Source organism: Cyanistes caeruleus, chromosome 4 (assembly GCF_971803275.1).
Source record: "Cyanistes caeruleus chromosome 4, bCyaCae1.hap1.1, whole genome shotgun sequence".
NCBI classification, from domain to species: Eukaryota; Metazoa; Chordata; class Aves; order Passeriformes; family Paridae; genus Cyanistes; species Cyanistes caeruleus.
In genome coordinates, this window is record NC_141704.1 from 57,556,447 (window position 1) to 57,573,941 (window position 17,495).

At 40.9% G+C, this 17,495-nt stretch overlaps 1 protein-coding gene across 3 annotated transcripts in view; it reads right to left on the minus strand.

Annotated features, from left to right (window-relative positions):
• AGK (acylglycerol kinase) overlaps positions 1-17,495 on the minus strand; it is a 37,420-nt gene that overhangs the window by 4,119 nt on the left and 15,806 nt on the right. For all 3 annotated transcript variants that reach the window (XM_086884917.1, XM_086884918.1, XM_023937892.2), the window contains exons 5-13: positions 16,592-16,684; positions 15,645-15,677; positions 13,608-13,702; positions 11,523-11,592; positions 10,679-10,758; positions 8,544-8,601; positions 6,032-6,176; positions 4,844-4,941; positions 2,564-2,634 (exon numbers count right to left, since the gene is read on the minus strand). In XM_086884917.1, the coding sequence (XP_086741043.1) occupies positions 2,564-2,634; positions 4,844-4,941; positions 6,032-6,176; positions 8,544-8,601; positions 10,679-10,758; positions 11,523-11,592; positions 13,608-13,702; positions 15,645-15,677; positions 16,592-16,684 (743 nt within the window). The remainder of the gene's footprint in view (positions 1-2,563; positions 2,635-4,843; positions 4,942-6,031; positions 6,177-8,543; positions 8,602-10,678; positions 10,759-11,522; positions 11,593-13,607; positions 13,703-15,644; positions 15,678-16,591; positions 16,685-17,495) is intronic.

Sequence of the window (17,495 nt, forward strand, 5' to 3'; positions counted from 1 at the left end):
AACTGCACTTGTAGAAATTGCTCCTCTAGTGGTCCAGCATAAAAAAAAATCATAATTCATTTCCCTTAGATTCTGCTCCTCACTCTAGACCAGACAGCAATGTGAAATAGGAACAAGACCAGAAGTCTAACAGCAAGCTTCCATTGACTGTTGCAACCTACTCTATGCTGAACCACAAAAATACAGGCAGAGAGAGAACCACAACACTTACTGCATGTAACACACAACTATACCCTCATTTTCATATCCAGAAGCTGCCAATGTGAAACAATTCAGAGTAAGATCTCTAACAAAAACCCAGTTTTCTGCATTGTAAATGATAACTGTACTTTTTCCCTGGAGTTCTCCATATTTTCACATACAGAATCTAAACTGGCTACCAGGAGGTGAATAACTAATGCCACACTTTCCATGACTGCTCTCCTTCCCTGCAGCACTTCTTAGTAAGCATTGTAAACAACTCTTCTTTCCCCACCTTGTCTAAACATCAGCTCTGTGGCTGCTGTGGATGCTCTTGTTCGCACAAATCTGATCCACAGCCAGAGGGCACTTTTATACACCTGGGATGACCTCCTCCTTTCTGTGAAATCCAGCAGCAGCTGCCCTCCAGCACAATGAGCACCCCCACACCTCCTCAGACACACACACACACACTCCCTGAGCCTCCATGGTAGTTTCCTGCTGGATGTGTGGTTTTCTCTGTGTGACCCATCAGTTCTCATCAGTCAGCTCATATCAGGGCCCTCTCCAATATAAAAACCCCTTGATATCTGCACCAATAAGGTATTTCCCCTAAAAACTTTTTTCAACCCCCCAAATTCTGGTATTTAAACTATGTACTCAAAAAGAAGAAAAAAGAAAGAGCTGTTTCACACATTTCCAAAGACAAACCCTGTTGGTGCTAGACAATGGGGGGCCTCTGATAATGGGCTTAACTCAAATCCAGTTGGCAAAGGCACAGTGGGACCTCTGAACACCCTGATTCTGCCTTGAAAAAACAGTGCACCATTTTTCTGCTGGTACTCCCCTATGTACAACTAACCATCCCCTCCCACTGCTCCCCCACCCCCCCACACTCCTCTTTGTCTTTCTTTGTTACCTGCAGGCTTTTTTGGCAGTATTTAATCAAAAGAGCTTGTTTCTCTGAACTTTGCTTGAACAGCTCAAAGCTTTCAGTACTGCCTCTAATTAGCTCTCAACAGTAGGGCAATGGTAATGCTCCTCAGAGGCTTTTTCTGCACGACACTGTAAGTGCAGTCAGAAAATGTGCCACACTACTGCAGGAAGGAGGTCCAGTCAGCACAGGAGGTATTATTTACAATGGGAATACACTTGAATATGCCTCCCTCAAGTCACACAAGCTCATCTACATTTTTCTGCTAGCAAAGTGTTTGAGAACCCAGAATAGCATCTCCTTTATGAGACCAGATTCTTCTTGCTTCTAAAAGGAAAACTGCCTCCTCCTTTCCCTCTGTAGCATTCAAAGCAAACAAATCAACCCAGTCCCAATCAACCACAGTCCACATGATCATGCAATTTAAAAGCAGATGCAGGTGGTAACCTGACTTACAGTGTATGCATAGGTCAGAAGATTCTGTTCCCACTGAGGCTCCTGGGATGGCCTGAGTTACCATTAGTATCATAAACAATATCTTGCAGGAACTATTAGGGTGATGAGAAGCAGGTAAAACTGCACTGAAATCCACCCATTGATTTCACTAGAGGGAGCTCGAAGACTGAGAAAACAGGAAGTAAAAAGGTAATATGGAGAGGAGCTCCCTTGGATTTCGCAGGAAAATCTGTTGCTGGTAAAACCTGCACTGAACATGCAACGTATCTGTGAGTGGGACTGTAAGAAGGAGCTGGAAAAGTTCTGTTTTGTCTCTTGTGAAAACATGAGGAATAAGCACACCACAAGACAACATCTCAAGCACAAATGAAGCAGTAACACTTTCTCCACATGCTGCTTCTTCATACCTGCAGCCTTCTTATTCTACAAGCAGGACATTTGCTTAAAGTCCGTGTTTAAATTCACATCTTCCAAAGTTCTTCCAGCTCAGACTTAATTTCTCACAAGAACTACTGAGGCAAGGAAGCTCTTTTTTCTTTTTTTTTTTTCAGGGCCTGTCTCATCACAGTTCAAGAATTCCCAGGTACCAGTAGCACAAACATACCAGCTCTGTGACCCACCTCTCAATCCATGGAGCAGCTAGGGCTAAGAGATTCTGGGCTAAGTCTGCATAGTTGCCTATAAAACTCAGTAATATCCAAGCAGTAGTGACTTACAGCAATAGCGGGAACAAACAAAAGATTTAGCAAACTCAGAATCTAGGAAGAACTCCAGGTTCTGAATACCAACACTCCAGGTTCTGGAGTTCTGCCTTGTTTACAGAAACAGAAGATGAGTAAGAATTTTAAAGAACCAAAGTGTTAGTCCCTATGAAACAGTACTGACTGGTGTGCTTTGCAGTCCTCTGCTTCTGAATTTTGCAGCACAGCATGAGAGAAAACCAGCCCACTTTTCAGAGATCCTGTCCCCTTTCTGCAGCCTTTCCATACTCACCCTCTGTGAACAAACTGCCCTTTGCTGACACTCTCTGCTTCGATGCAAATGTCCATGAAGTCCTCAGTGCGCTGTGCAAAAAAGGATTCAGAAATCAAGCAGTTAACATTTGAAAATGCCACACCCATGATACTGCAATATGTTCACACAATGGCCAGTCCTTTGTCCCGCAAAAGGAGGCAGAAGATATATTTCTGCATTTCATGCTTCATTCAAATGGTAACTTGAGTTTTGAATTAGAAATTACAGACAGTATTTTCCCATTAATGAATATTCAATAAATACCACAAGAAACAAAATAATGAGTCACAGGTTTGGCTTCTTGTTACATTTAAAGACAATAGCAAATCTCTTAGGTTCACTTATTTAATTTCTATTCAATGGGTCTTTCATGAATTTAAGCAATTGTACAATGATACAACATTTGGCCACCAAACACCACAGTAAGGGAATTTTAAACAATATGAATTGTAAATCAAAGTGTCCTTGATAACAATCCTTGAAACTCCTTATTTAGCCTCTTTCCTATTTACAGCCTGCCCTTAAAATGAGTATACAGTACAGCTTTTTCCAGGAAAGCAACCTTGATTAAGATGCAATTTTTTTTTTTTTCCTTTATTTTAACATTTCTGTCCTGGCAAAAGTCCTAGTACAGATGCAATCAAAATGACAAAAGTAAAAATAAATGCATCTATTAGTGTAACTTGGTTTATTTCTTTGCTGTTCTGCAGAGGCACTGCCTGAGCTGCACCTGTATGGCTTTATCAGCTTCTCTTCAATGGGGCAGCCTCTGCATGAATCTGAGGTGAGACACAGAGACAGGAGTGGCTGGCAGCAGTCAACAGATATGGCCTGGCATTGATTCCAGAGACCTGTTCAGCTTTGAGGCATACAGGGACAGTGGTTTCAACTTTAGGGACCTTAACGCAATGATAAGGGATCCATACTTGTCGAAAAAGAGATGCAGCATCAAGATAATTCCAACTCTAGAAACAGAAAGTACAACTGGTCTAACATGAACTTGTCCATTTTTCTAGACTATGCAACAGACCTGAGAACCCTACATCAGTTCCTTCTTTTCAAAACCAATATTGAAGTGCATCTTGAAGGCCTAAGGGAAACAAACAAAAAAACCAGAAAGAGTATAAGGGCTAGTTTGTAGCAATCAGATACTTTTTCTGTTCTTGGCAGGTCTGTTTTTACTTTACATCACTGGCTCCAATCCAGTTCAACAACTAAAACTCTTGTGTTCAAGTGCCACCTTGAAACCACTAAAAAAATACCCAAATACTAGTCTCTGTCTAGCTTCTACCATTACTAGAACACTGACAGTCCAAATCATAAACCACGATGAAAAAGAAACGAAAGTTCATGCGGCATGTTCTCAGGAGAAACCAGGAGAACATATATTGGCCTGTTTGGGCTTCTTTTGGTCTGATCCTACAAGGTAACATATCAGTATAACTCACATTTTCATGTTCTTAAAGACCCTAAATTCTAAGGAAGAAATATGTTGCGGTAAGTTCAGCACCTCCTGTTAAGATGGGTATAATGGCAAGGGTTTCCTGCAGCCTTGAGGAGGAAATGAAGAGAAGCTCACGAGTATAGGATCATTGTGTTAGCATTTTCCTGTAAAATTAGAGACTGACATCTATCCAAATAGCTTTCACCGCAGTAAAATTGCACCAAAACACAGGCATAAGCCAAAGACAGGCTCTAAAACAGTGAATGAATAGCATGAACATGCTGAGAAGGTTATGACAGAAACAGTTCCTTTGCTGCCTTGCTTCTATTCTTTCAACCACCTGTACTTTCTTTCCTTTAAATCAATGCAGCCCCTGTCCTTTCCCTGGTACCAATTATTTTTAACTCCACTCTGCAAGTATAAAAAACGAGAGAAAAATCAAAAGTCCCAGCCAGACACTCAGGCTCAGCCTCCTTCTAGCAGTGGCTGATAAAAGAGGATCATTCTCACATAGGTGAAGAGGGAAAGGAATGCTTCTTGGTGCTTTGTTTACTCATGGGCAATCCTAAAAATTTCTCTTTGGCTATTGAAACCTTGCACCAATTCTTTGTGATCCCACTGCATCCCAGTTTTACACTGGTCTTCAGTGTTTTTACAATGGCTCTGAAACTTGTGCATTCCTGGATTCAGTCATGGACCTATTCTTGCATGAGGTAGTAAATGTTGTTTAAATAGACACAAGAATGGGAGTTTAGCAAGACAGGAAAACTCTGTGGGCACGCAGCACCTGGAATCCAATTATTTTATGGTCTTACTGTTAGATCAAGCTGTCTGTTCCGAGTTGCAATGGAAAGCTCAATGGTGGACAGCTTCACCTCTTCCCAGTCCTCTGGGGCTACCTCCTGGGAGACTTCTGCATATCAGAGAAAGAAGGTATCAATCATTAAGTGGAATTTAATTACACAGATCCCTACAAAGCAGATGCCAGACAGAAAAATCAGTCTGGGCCATTTTGGCCACTAGTTCTGTTTCTCTAAAATGTCAAAATCTTAAAAAAGTAAAAGGGAGCTTGGGAGTACTGAAGAAAAGAAAAAATACCATCAGCATTTATACACAGCATAAAAGACAAGCACAGAACATCACAGCCCTGTGAGTCCTTATGTCCAGGGATTAACAGATCTCCTGGGCTGGTGACAGGAACATTTAGAAAACCCATGAAATGCTAGTGCCAAAAAAACAGGAATCCAATGTTCATGAGGCTGTGGTAACGCATTTTCTACAGGAGGCAGCTCCACAGCTCAGTTGTTATCCCCAAGTCACTTGGTTCATGCTCCTGCATGAATCATCTCTGCTAGCTAAGGAGGAATGAGGTCTTTGCACCAGACTGTGCAAAATACCCACTCTCCTTCCTCCTATGGCCTGCCATGTGCAATGCCCAGAACCCAGGCCAAACCAAGAGAGGCTCAGAGAACACAAAGTTTATGGTACAGGAAGAATTTAACATAATAAGAGAAATTTAGGGCCTCTGCATGGCCCAAATTTTACTGTTCTATTTAGAGTAACATTTGTTGCTCTGTGTCAGGAACTCTCCCCACCCTGGAAAACAAGGGCTGCTCCTCTCTTTCCAGCCCACTAAGAAGCCATTCTGCTGGAAGAAGATTTCAAGAAGCTCACCCAGAAGTGCCAAGTATCCTCTATGGATGCCTCCATTGAAATGGCAGCTGTGAGTCCAGGGAATGCCCTGGGCTCTTTACAAATGAGTATTTGTTTATGAGACCACAAACCCTGGCAGGATGACTCTGTTCCATTTTTGACAGATACCACTAGAACAGTCTTGACAAAAATCACAGTTTAAATAAATAAAAAAAAAGAAACAAACAAAGAAGTAACAGTAATAAGAAAGACAGCAGTAAAGTAGACATGCCCTCCACACAACACATCCCTGGATCTGTTAGAGGAGTAGAGCGTGCATGTGAGTTTATGCCAGAACACACCCAGCCCACCTTTTGGACGTGACCAGAATGAAAGAAGCCGTCTGTAAAGCCTCACATGAAAAGGAAGTCTGGATGACTCCTTCTCTGGCTCTTCTGGAGGTCTCTCAGTTGGACCCAGGTATATGAGAGCAGCTTGATGCTTCTGAGGCCACTCCTTGTATTTTCATGGAAAGAAACGAAAGAAGATAAAAGGGCATTTTGTTTAGGGCATTACCTGTTTATTCTGTTTAGTCCTGTAGCCCATCTATTGTGTACTCACACCTAGTCCTGCAGACCTACTCAGACCCCCCCACTGCCTTTATGGCTCTCCAGTCTCCAGGTTCATTGGTGAGATGACATTTCTGCAGTTTCAAAAAGATTACCCACAGTTTCCAAATCCACTAATCTAATCCTTCCCTGCACAGAAGTGAGGGTGTTTTCCCCTCCATGAACAGGGGGTGATGGGGACGTTTCCTTTGCTGCTGATGTGTGGCAGGGTGACCCAGCTGCTTCTGGCTGGAGGGAACAACCCAAACCAGACAGGTCAACAGTGATGTCTGAAAGCACAGTTGGTTTCTGCATGGCACAAAGGCAACCTCAAAGAGCAACTGCTCAGTGGGATCCAGTGCAAACAAAGACTACAGTGCTGTGTGCAGCCAAGGGGCACTAAAACCTGACAGGCCTTTGTTCTCCAGCAACTCAAACAATCCAGATCTGACCTGATAGGCAGGTGCTTCTAAACAGTAACACAACAGCTCTTAAGGCAAGTCATGTGAGCTCTATAAAGCAGCTTAAAAAAAGAAAAATAAAAAGAAAAGTATTAACACATTACTCTTGGTGATATTTCAGATTCCAGTACCAGGGCTACAGAAGAACCTTAGCTTTTGAAATAATCTCTGCTGACAAAGTTTATTTCCTGTAATTGTTTTGAAAATAATTTCCGAAATGCTCCAAGCACAGGACTTAGGGAAAGAATAACTGAATTGTTTTTTAAATCTATATACTAAAACAACACAGCCAAGAGCCCACATTAACTCAATACAATTATTTTTCAATGTACAAAACTTCAGAAGTCGTTTCGGATCAATCATATAGCATAGGTTGTTAAATTAATTCACCTCACACCTCTGAGAGCAAGGAAAGACTCCATTCTTATACTCACATAATAAGCAGGACAGAGGTTGTATCAGTAGGGCAGTACACAAACAATAAATATTAATGATTAAATGGAAAAGCACCTGTGATAATATTTTGTATATTTTCTATATACATAATTATTAAATATAATTTATTATGTATTTTAGAAGAGATGATAATACTCATAACGATGCCCCTACCAATATCAGAGGTGATGTTTCCCGTTACACTTTTTTTCAGCTACAGATCATCCTTTTTCAAGAGACACCCACAGTAAAAACAGAAAATATGAAATGTGGAGCAGCAACCACAAGCCAGGAAGAGATTAAACTCAACGGCCTGGAGCCACTTCTTGTAGAAATTAACAAAATGCTAACATAAGAGGCACATAAAGCAATGAATACCACAATTAGGGGAGATCAGCTAGAAAGTTGTCTATCTAAATGGCTAAAGAAGTGGGCACTTCTCTTTAACCTTCAGCAGGTTAAACAGATCTTTTTAATGTACAATTAATAGCTCACCAGAGAAGTCCACTATCACCACCCCCAGTTCAGTCTAAGGACTCAAAGGAATTGAGAAAGGAGGTGGACAGAAATTAAGAACAGTTTTCTACCTAGAATGCCAGCACACAGAAGCATAACCTCAAATTTTCTGGGGATTGGTGGGGGGAGGGGGAAACCCACTCCAACTTTCCTGTATACATTACTTTTAAGTTCCCCTTTACAGGAGTTTCCTATAAAGGAAGCATTTTCACTCTCACAGCCAGCATGGCTAGACTGCACTATTTCATCTACTGTACCAGCTCCTGGGTATTTTCACTGCCTTTCATGAGGTTCCTTATATGCTCAGAGAACAGGAAAACCACGTGAATGAAAATGCCTTACCTTTCATGCAGGTCAAATTTTAATCTTTCCAGGATCAGTTTTAAGTAACAGAAAAGTTTAAGGTGAGATAAAAGCTATTCATCTTCATGTTCGTTTTACTACACAAGGAAGCCTGATAATCAATGTGCAAGAGCAGTCTAATTATAGATCCTTCTGCTAGATGAATAAATCAGAGTAAAATGTTATTACAAAGACTGTTGAGAAAAGGTGGCTGAGCACTTTAGCACTTCACCATTGCTGCTCACCAGTTTCACAGGGGGTTATTGGCTTCCCCTGGTGATCTTGCAGCAAAAAAATGTAAATTTTTTTTAAAAAAGTATTTCTTTTCCCCTTCCTCTCTTCAAAAGTAAGTCTATCAATTGGTAGGCTTTTTAACAAGTTGAGTTTTAGTCCCATTTCATGTTGTTACCAGAACCCTTCACAAAAGCTTGAGGATTGATTATACAAAGCAAAGTCAGCCTGTTCCCAACCAAACATACTCCCTCACAATTTCCAAAAATATCCTCACAATTAATGTCTACCTTAAATGTACTGAAAAAATGAGCTGCTTTGGTTTTCAGAGGTCCAAGGTACCAGTACCTGAAAAAAGAACAGAAATAGAACTTCTAAGATATCCAGGGGTCAATACTGGGAAAGGGAGAAATCTTGCATGAAGTCAGAGCACACAGACTTGCTTGCCACTAAGTTAGTGCTCCCTGACAACCTTTAGCTTTTTGATACTGTGAGATACTTTCTACACATCAGCAGCCTAGCAGTGACATCCCTATCCTGAGCTACACATCACCAAACTGCAGTGTATAATCTTCACTATGGGCAGCAGAACATAGCACTATCAGAATTTTACTTCGTTCTGTGAGACAACTGGGGATGATTTAAAGGGCTGTTGTCTAACAGCTGGTGGTGTGCATCTCCACAATATGTAATACAGCGTATTTCCAAAGGTCAGAGAAAACAAACAGAAAAACAAAAGCTTCAGTGACAAAAGAACCAGCAAACACTCATTAGTCCCAAAGGATTCTCGCATTAAAATCAGGGTTTTACAAAATAGAAATCCTGCCAGCCACACAGCACTGTATAGAATCTAAAGATGTGACTGTATTTAGGCAGGCTTGGCACACATTTTGATCACCATCTTTCTCCAAAGAGGGTCAACAAAGCGTATTAAACACCACCAGCTCAAGAGTACTGCAGATCTAAGGATCTCAATAACCATTAAGGCATGCAACTGTGCCACCACATTAAATGCCCTCAAACCATTAAACTGTCTGCAAAATAGTAACATAAAAGAGCACCAGGTCTCCAGCAGCACAGTCCTTAGCAGAGGGATAGTCAGACATACTTCTGGAACTGTGTCTTATGGCTTAACTCCCTTTGACTTCTTTTCAGTTTAAGATCAGCAGCACTGGAACACACCAAATGTTTTTAGTCCAATAACCCATCTCTCACAGGGAGCAGAAGTGGATGAAGTGGAAAGTATAAAAAGAGGACAAGCACACGAGGATTTTGTTCCAAGCAGACTCTGAGGGCCTGTTTATTTGTTGCTGAAGTGCTTTCCAAGCTGGACATGCTTCTCTGCATTCAAAAACATTTATGGAAGGAGGCAAGGCTTGAGGATGTTCACGTTCTTCACGTACCAAAGGTGTTGTCATGCCTTCAGCACTGAGCCCAAAGGACTCTTACAAAAGGGAAGTGCTGCAGGGAAAGATGTGAAGGCTGACACCAGAAGAAAACCAGGGCATGGGCAGGAAGGCCAGTAGGAGTGCTGAGCAGGGAGAAATGCACTTCCTTGAACTGGGGGCTGCAATTAGCAGGAGAGCCTGCAGCACAGCCAAGTCAGCACCTACACAGCCTACTAAGAACGTCCCTGGCTTCCCAGGGACAAACAACCTGACCATTTACTGCATCTCCCCCATCCCACATCATCTCTCAAACCTACTCAAACATTTGCCAGACAGACTCCATAGGTCTGCTACTTCTTCCTTCCTGACAACGACAGCTCATTCACAGAGCGCACAGTATTTCCTTACAGCTGCATTTCCTCCGTAATAGTTTGGGGAGTGAGCTGCTTTGGCTCTGCTGCTCCTTCAGCAGATAATGCCTGTCATTTGATACACAGACAGTGACATGTTAAATGTCCATTTGGAGAAAGCCCAATAATTATGAGTTTAGCATTCAGAGAACAGTCATCAGATAGCACAGTCCATGCCATTTCTGGCAGGAACCTGAAGGGAATTTATACTGCATCTTGTCCCTCGTTGGAATAGAGTTTCAGAGTACGCATGCAGCTTTTCATTGGCAGATGATGAAAAACAATGGCCAATTACTTTACTTAGACTTTATTCAGATTGTAACAGGGGCACCCTGTTACTTTCCCTTCAGTAAAGTTCCAGAAGCAGATACCACAAAGCATACCACAAAGTATTTTTTTAAATACTTAAAAGAACACGTCAGCACTGAGTAAGTTTTTATTTCAAATTACAAGAATTCTGATACATCTTACACTCCTGTGTGTAATACAAGACATAGCAAGAGTGGGTGCCTCTGCCTGTCAGATGCCTACACTCAAAAAAAAAGACTTACTTGAGAGAGGGGGGTGTGTCTTTTTAGGCAACAGATGCTAAAAATGGTACAGTTTCAAAAAACAGCATTTTCTTACTTGCTAACTTTAACTCCTGCATCTCTGTAAGATCCCCATCTTAAACCAGAGACTGCAAACACAGGCTGCTCCTTTTCTCCCTGTAAAGAAAAATAGATGTTACAAAATTGTTCTATCTTACCTTGTTTCCAGCTTTATTTTCTGGAGTTACAAAAATAGCATCTCTACATAAAAACTTATGTTAAATTTCTATACAGAAATTTAACAGAAGAGGTATGAAAAACAATATAGCTTAGCAGAATCTGAGCACTGTACATTCCATCTGCTCCAGGAAGGAATATAAGAGGTGAAGTTTGGAACAGATAGCCTGAGTTTGACTGCACACCCAGCAATGGCCATTTCATTTTGTGGATTTGACTGTTAGCCAATAGCAAGGAGCTCTGCACATCGACACAACACTCGCTGCAGAAATGTCCATTCTACAACTGAACAGAAAAATAAAATTCAGAAACCGTAAGAGGTATAGTCAAAGGTTTTCCCATTTTGTATTTTTCAGTTTGTCAAAGAAAGCTATTAACTTCACAATACACGAGTGCATCAAATCAGTAGCTACTGCTATCTCTCACCACTGCTACAGAAATATCACTGTAGTAAGTTTTGTATTCATCAATACTCTCCGAGTCTCAAAGAAAGGTGATGTTGAGGCATTCTAGTGTTTTCTCCTGTTTAGACTGTCTGATGCCACACCACATGGTGGAGAAATCACTGCCAGCAGAACTGCTGATATCATAAACCAAAATTTGTAACAGCAATGCAAAAAGGAAAACCAGTCCATGTAACCATAAAAACATGAGAATAGGAAAGTTTTAGGAATGTCTGGCTCCAAATAAGTAGATGCTTTCACCTTGATCTGCAACACATCAAGCGGAACTGTCTCTCCTTTCAAAATGGCCAATGTAGCATTAGTAATATGTCTGCAAAACAAACAGAAAAAAAGCAAAGAAAACAAACAGGAAGAAAGGAAATGAATAAGCTTTAAAATTACTTTTATTTTTTTCCAGCAAATTCCACTAAGAGTCCAGGTGGGGCTTTTTTTCAGTAAAAGTAAAAACCCCAGGGAATTGTGCTGCACTTAATTGAGATCAGAAAGCAAAATGGGTGGCTGCAACACATGACAAAACCTAGCAAACAGCAAAATACACAAAAAGCAAAAGGAAATTGTCAGCCTAAGCTTTTGGCTAACCTGTCAGGTCAGAGGCCAACTGTATTACATCATGTTTTGGATACTTAACACGCTTAGGGCCTAAATCATGGTCTTATTTTAGTGGTAGCAGTTATTAGAGCCTGGGAGAGAATGGGACAGCATGACTACTTTCAACTTAGGTGTCTGAGATTTAACTGCTTTAGTATGTGCTAATTTATTTTGAAGTTTTTAATCAATGTAAATCTACCTATCAGCAGTGCTCATATAGTTTAGATCTCCATTAAGCATTAAGTTGTGGACAGTAGCCAGGGCACTTTGTCATTTCAAGCTGTAAAGATTTTGTAACGAAAGTGTCCAAGTCCACTAAATAATCTATGTTCAAACCTTGAAGCATACACTTGATTGAAACCCCTTCCTTGTTTTCAAACTTGGGTAATAATTAGTTTCCACACTGCATACATTTCCAGTGTCTCAGCTGGACAAGGAAAAAAATAGTTTTCAGATTCAGCCCATGATTCATGTGAATCAGTGGGAGAAACTGCCCCTGGTTTCATCAGGACTGTAATAGTGAGACAGATAAGGAAGCTGTTATTTCCACAGGCCATCTTCTCTCCCAGCTCTTATCTTTCTCTAAGACCTTTACTGTTCCTACACTCCAAAGTAAGAGAGTACTGCAGGAACCAAAACCCAAATATTTCTTCGAAAAGTATCACTTCTACACTTCTTAATTCAGGTTCTATTACTGGTGTGAGTCGTTAAGCAGCCTATTGACCAAATTACCCTTCAGCTTCGCCAGTGTGCAGCAGTCCTACCTGCACAGTTCATTACCTTGAGACAAGAAGATCATCCATTTCATCAGCTTCTTTAGAACCCAAACAAAAATTATTATTTTAATCTCAGCTGCTGATTACAGCCTTGTCCACCTTTCTGAGCTTCAAAGCACTCTTGTAGTTTTAATGAAGAATGTTATGCCAGTTGACTCATGGGTTTTATGTATGATGGATACCAGCAAGGGTTCCACAAAGAACAATGTTAATGAGTTACTGGGAGAGTGACAGTGAAAAGATTTCAGGATCAAGAAGAAATGAGAGGAGAGGAAGGAAAAAATTGAAAAGAAATGAAGTGTGGGGAAAACAAAGATTATTTGACTCCCTTTTCTCTTTATAAGAGAACAAAGCAATCCTGCAACAAACTGAACTGCAAGCAACAGATACCACCAGACTGGATCATATCCAGGATGCTGAAGATAAGAATTGGGTTGTTGGATTATTGCCACCATCAGTCCCACCACAGGGAAAAGTCAGTTCTGCCCTGCAAAAGTTAGTAATGGGATAAAACCTTCCCCATATTGTATGCCTTACTTTTCAGGTCCTAACCAGGCTGTATGTGGACTGGTTTCTAGAATTCTTAGACTGGAGAAGGGTCAGAAAGAGGACTTATTTTTGGCTTATTTTGTCATATCCTTGCTATATCCTTGTCATACCCTTCCTGCTATTCCTAAGAGGCTGATCCTTTTAATCCTTTTTTCTTTTTAAACTCTGAGCATCACACGATCACAGAGAAATTAGACACAGCAAATGATTTCTAATAATACATACATTTCCTTTTAATTTTTAGTCAGTTTTTGGAAGTCATTAACTCAGGCAACTCCAGAGAATCATCAGGCTCTGCCCAGAGACTGCCAACTTCTATGTAACACAGAAGAAAAAGAAAAGCATCAAGCTACTAAGAAGCACTGCTCCCTTGAAAACAAACAACCATGTTTCAGAAACATGCCATACTTACTGGACTTGATTCGTACTCTCAGGATACAGTGTGTGGCTCAAAGTGCAAGTTTTTCCAAGGGGTATGAATCCTATAGGAATCTTACTGAAGGCAGCCTGGACACATAAGGAGAGTAAATTAACATTTGCATGAAGCTTCCTGTGTGGAGATCACAGCTGTGTCTGGCATCACCCCTTTGGCACTGAGCAGCCAGGCACTTCCTCACACAATGACTCAGTACATGGCACCCAAATCTGTGGAGCCACCACTGCCAACCGGCTACAAAAGAGCTCTCTGTAATCATTAAGAGCATTGTTACATGCATTTTGGCAGCCACATCCCAACTAATGCACGAACTCTGTCCGCAATCTGCCATCTTTCTTAATACTGATGGTGGCATCAAAGGCTCTGAATCCCATTTACCAACGCAGAAATCCCCCTCTGACAGAGTAACCTTGCACAGCAAAGAGATTTTCTCACTTAAGGAAAGGAAATTAATTGATTCCTCTGCCATCTGAATCATGAAGCAGCAGAAGGTCTAATTTTTGGAAGTCACTGACCATGCTATTTTTCTGTATCGCTGTTCAGCAATAGGGCTTGTTGAAGGAGCAAGTTATTACCCTGTACCTCATCTTAAATCTTGCTTCTTGAAGCAAGTCAGCAAACCAGTGTAAACTACTCCATATTCCAGTGCACCACCTCCCTTCTGGGCAATGCTGCCAGCAGCACAGGGACACAGCCAATCTGCAGCCACTCGGGAATTCTGGGCTCACTGCACACCCAACAGCGCTCCCCTGCTGTGTCCCTGTCACCTGTGAGTCCCAACACTCTCAAATACCCTGCTCTCCTTTTCCTCAGCACTGCTTTATGGTGTGCAAATGAGAGGCTGTTTGCAGCTCCTGCAGTCAGGCTCTGCTCCCCTGGCTGCTAGGAACGGGGCTTCCGGAACACCTTGCATAGGCTCTTATGCAGACAACAGTGGTGTGGCACCCCCAAGGGAAAAGGGAAGCAGGGCACAGAGAGAGGGAGCTCGAATGCAGATCCTAGGACAGAGTGACGTAAAGGACGAGAATTCCTTGGGCAAAGACATGAAGTGACACAGCGGCAATACTACAATGCAGTATTCCACCCATAATTGTGCTGGATGCAGAATCTCCTACACTACTGCAAAACGATCCAAGCTATATCAAGATAAGAAGCCAAAAAAAAATTAAAGAGAAATTAGCCAGTAAAGCCTCTAAACTTTTCTTCTACTATTGTCCGATTATAAAAGTCTCAGGATCCAACCATAATAATATTAGATTTAAAACAATGATGTCTCAGAATTGACATAAATAGCCTTCCTTTAAAAATATTGACTTGGTTGCACAGTTCCCCTTGTCACATTCAGACAAAGCAAATGCCTAAACTGATACAATTCTAACTGCCAAGGGTATCATTATAATCTTGTCTGCATCATTTAATTGAGTTTTTGCCAGCTCCTGCCAGAAGGTTTTGGGAACAATGATTCCCTCCTTTCTTCAATAACACGGTCCTCCCACTTTAAAAAGAAAAATTTCTCTCATTTCCATTCAGAGTGATCCACCTTGAGAGGTTAAAATTTGATTAGTACAACCATCTCTATAGGTAGGTATGCACTGCTTCAAGAAACAGCAAACAGTCCCAAAGCAGAAGGAGTGTGACCATAACCAAATTCGGTTTCAAGCCTGTACAAATACAAGAAAAACACGTACTTTTGCCCAATACTTCTGCCAAACAAAGTGGCGTGCACAGCTGGTCCATGGGTCTTTGAAAATTGAGCATTTGGCTTCTCCACAATCCCTGTTCTCACGCTGGAAACTTCCCAAAGCCATGGCTTGGGAGTCACTGCACTCCCTCAGAAAGGGAACAAAGAACAACAGGCAGCATTGCAGGCCAGTAGCCCAGCTGGACTGTTGCACAGCAAGCTGGCTCCAGCTTAGTAAGTATTTGCTGGAGGCAGCTGAGGCCAAGAGATCACAGCGGATGCACAAGCCACTCCAAGAAATAAACACAACTTTTAAAATGACACCTTCTCACCTCATCTGCTCTACGGAGAAGTCCAGTTATGACCTGAAAAACATGGGAAATGCTTATTTTATTTTAATTTATTTTTCAGTTACAGTAAAAAGCTATGAAATTCTTAACTGTGTTTACTCTTTGAGAAGATTTAAGGAGCAGCTACTCTTTCATGGAAAGTGCTACAGTTGTTTACATGGCAAGGGAGGAACGCTCAGCCTGCAAATGTGTTAGAAACAGCAGGTTAATGAGCGTGCCTGAGTACATGCTGGCACCACAACCAATGCCAGTGTAAATGTTTTAACACTGAATGATGCTCTGCTTAATGCAAAACCAGCACTGGTCAGTGCAAGTAACAAAAGGCCAGAATGAACTTGCAGATGTATGCTGATCACTTTCTCTTAAGGTCATTGCATTAATTTAGCCATTGTCTTATGAAATCAGTAGTTAGAAACCAGGACCTGCTTGAATAAAATACAGTTTAGAAAGAGCATCCCCTGGTTCTGCTCCTGTCATTAATCATCTTAACAATAGACATTTATTAAATATGTTCCACGCTTTGTTATCATTCCCATGTAATTTTTAAATTATCTGATTCCCACTTAGCAAAATATGCATTTGTATTAGGGAGTATATAGAAAAGAAAAAACTTTAAAAATCAAACCATTACAACTACATCACACAGAAAAAAAGAGCCACATCCCTCCAAAGAGTTTGCCCATTCTAGAATAAAGTTCTGGAAGACAGTTATGTCACACACTGTTTTTGCCCCACTCCCATCATCTTTAAGACTAATACCAATGAGCAGAGTGTTCTGTCCCCAGAATATTATAGTATTTTGTGAGATACAGATACTAAACTGGACAGATCTCTAGGAACAGTTGTTATGATGCTGCTACATTGCACAGACTCAGTCTTCTTGCCCTCATCCCAGCTATGATTCCCAACAAACCAGGCTCCAGCAGTACCTCTTGGACTGTGCCATCTCCTCCTGCAATAATGATCAGATCTGTGTTTTCCATTAATTCCAGAAGCTTTTTTGCTTGTCCCTCATAATCAGTCTGAAGAAACAGAGATCCCAACATGAGGACTCAAATGACTATTTTTAGTATATCTCTTTTACAGAAAAAAGGATCATCTATCCATGTGGTTAATAGTTATTTTTATACAGGCACACAGTACTGTATAATACTTACAATCAGATTTTTTTTTTCAACTGGTAAAACCATTTTGATGTACAATATAATATGTGTAAGTAAGCACACACACACAGAGGTTAAGTGAAATATCAGAGCAAATCTTATTTGATAGACCTAGAATACCATAGCAATCATCTTATTTCCAGGTAATATTATATTGAAACAAAACCAGAAGCCAACCACTTGCAGAAAAACTCTCACTACCTTTATAAGCCAAAGTGCTCAAGTGCGTCTCCTGAAACACAGCATCACAGCATCAACTACATAAAAGGCCACTGCCTGACAGCCACGGACAATGGATTAACAGTAAAGAGTACTGACTTTTTAAACCATCAAAACTGTCTTCTACAAAATTAAAGTCTTCTACAGAGCCATCTCACTTCCTTGTCCAGCCCCATTTCACCAACTTGTCAGGTCTGATGCTACTAAGCATTATTTTAAGTCTTGCAAAATAATTTCGTCTCTTAGGGTGGGCCTAGGTATTTTTAATGATCAGAGAAAGGGATTAATAAAAACAGCATTTTAATACCAAACCTTGTGGAAAAGATTCCAAGACAGACAGATGCATATCAGAGTATTCTGCTGTTAGGACACACTGATTTTTAAGCAATCTACATATCACAGCCACAAAAAAACTGCAGAAAGATAAGAATCCCTTCAATGTTTCCTTGTT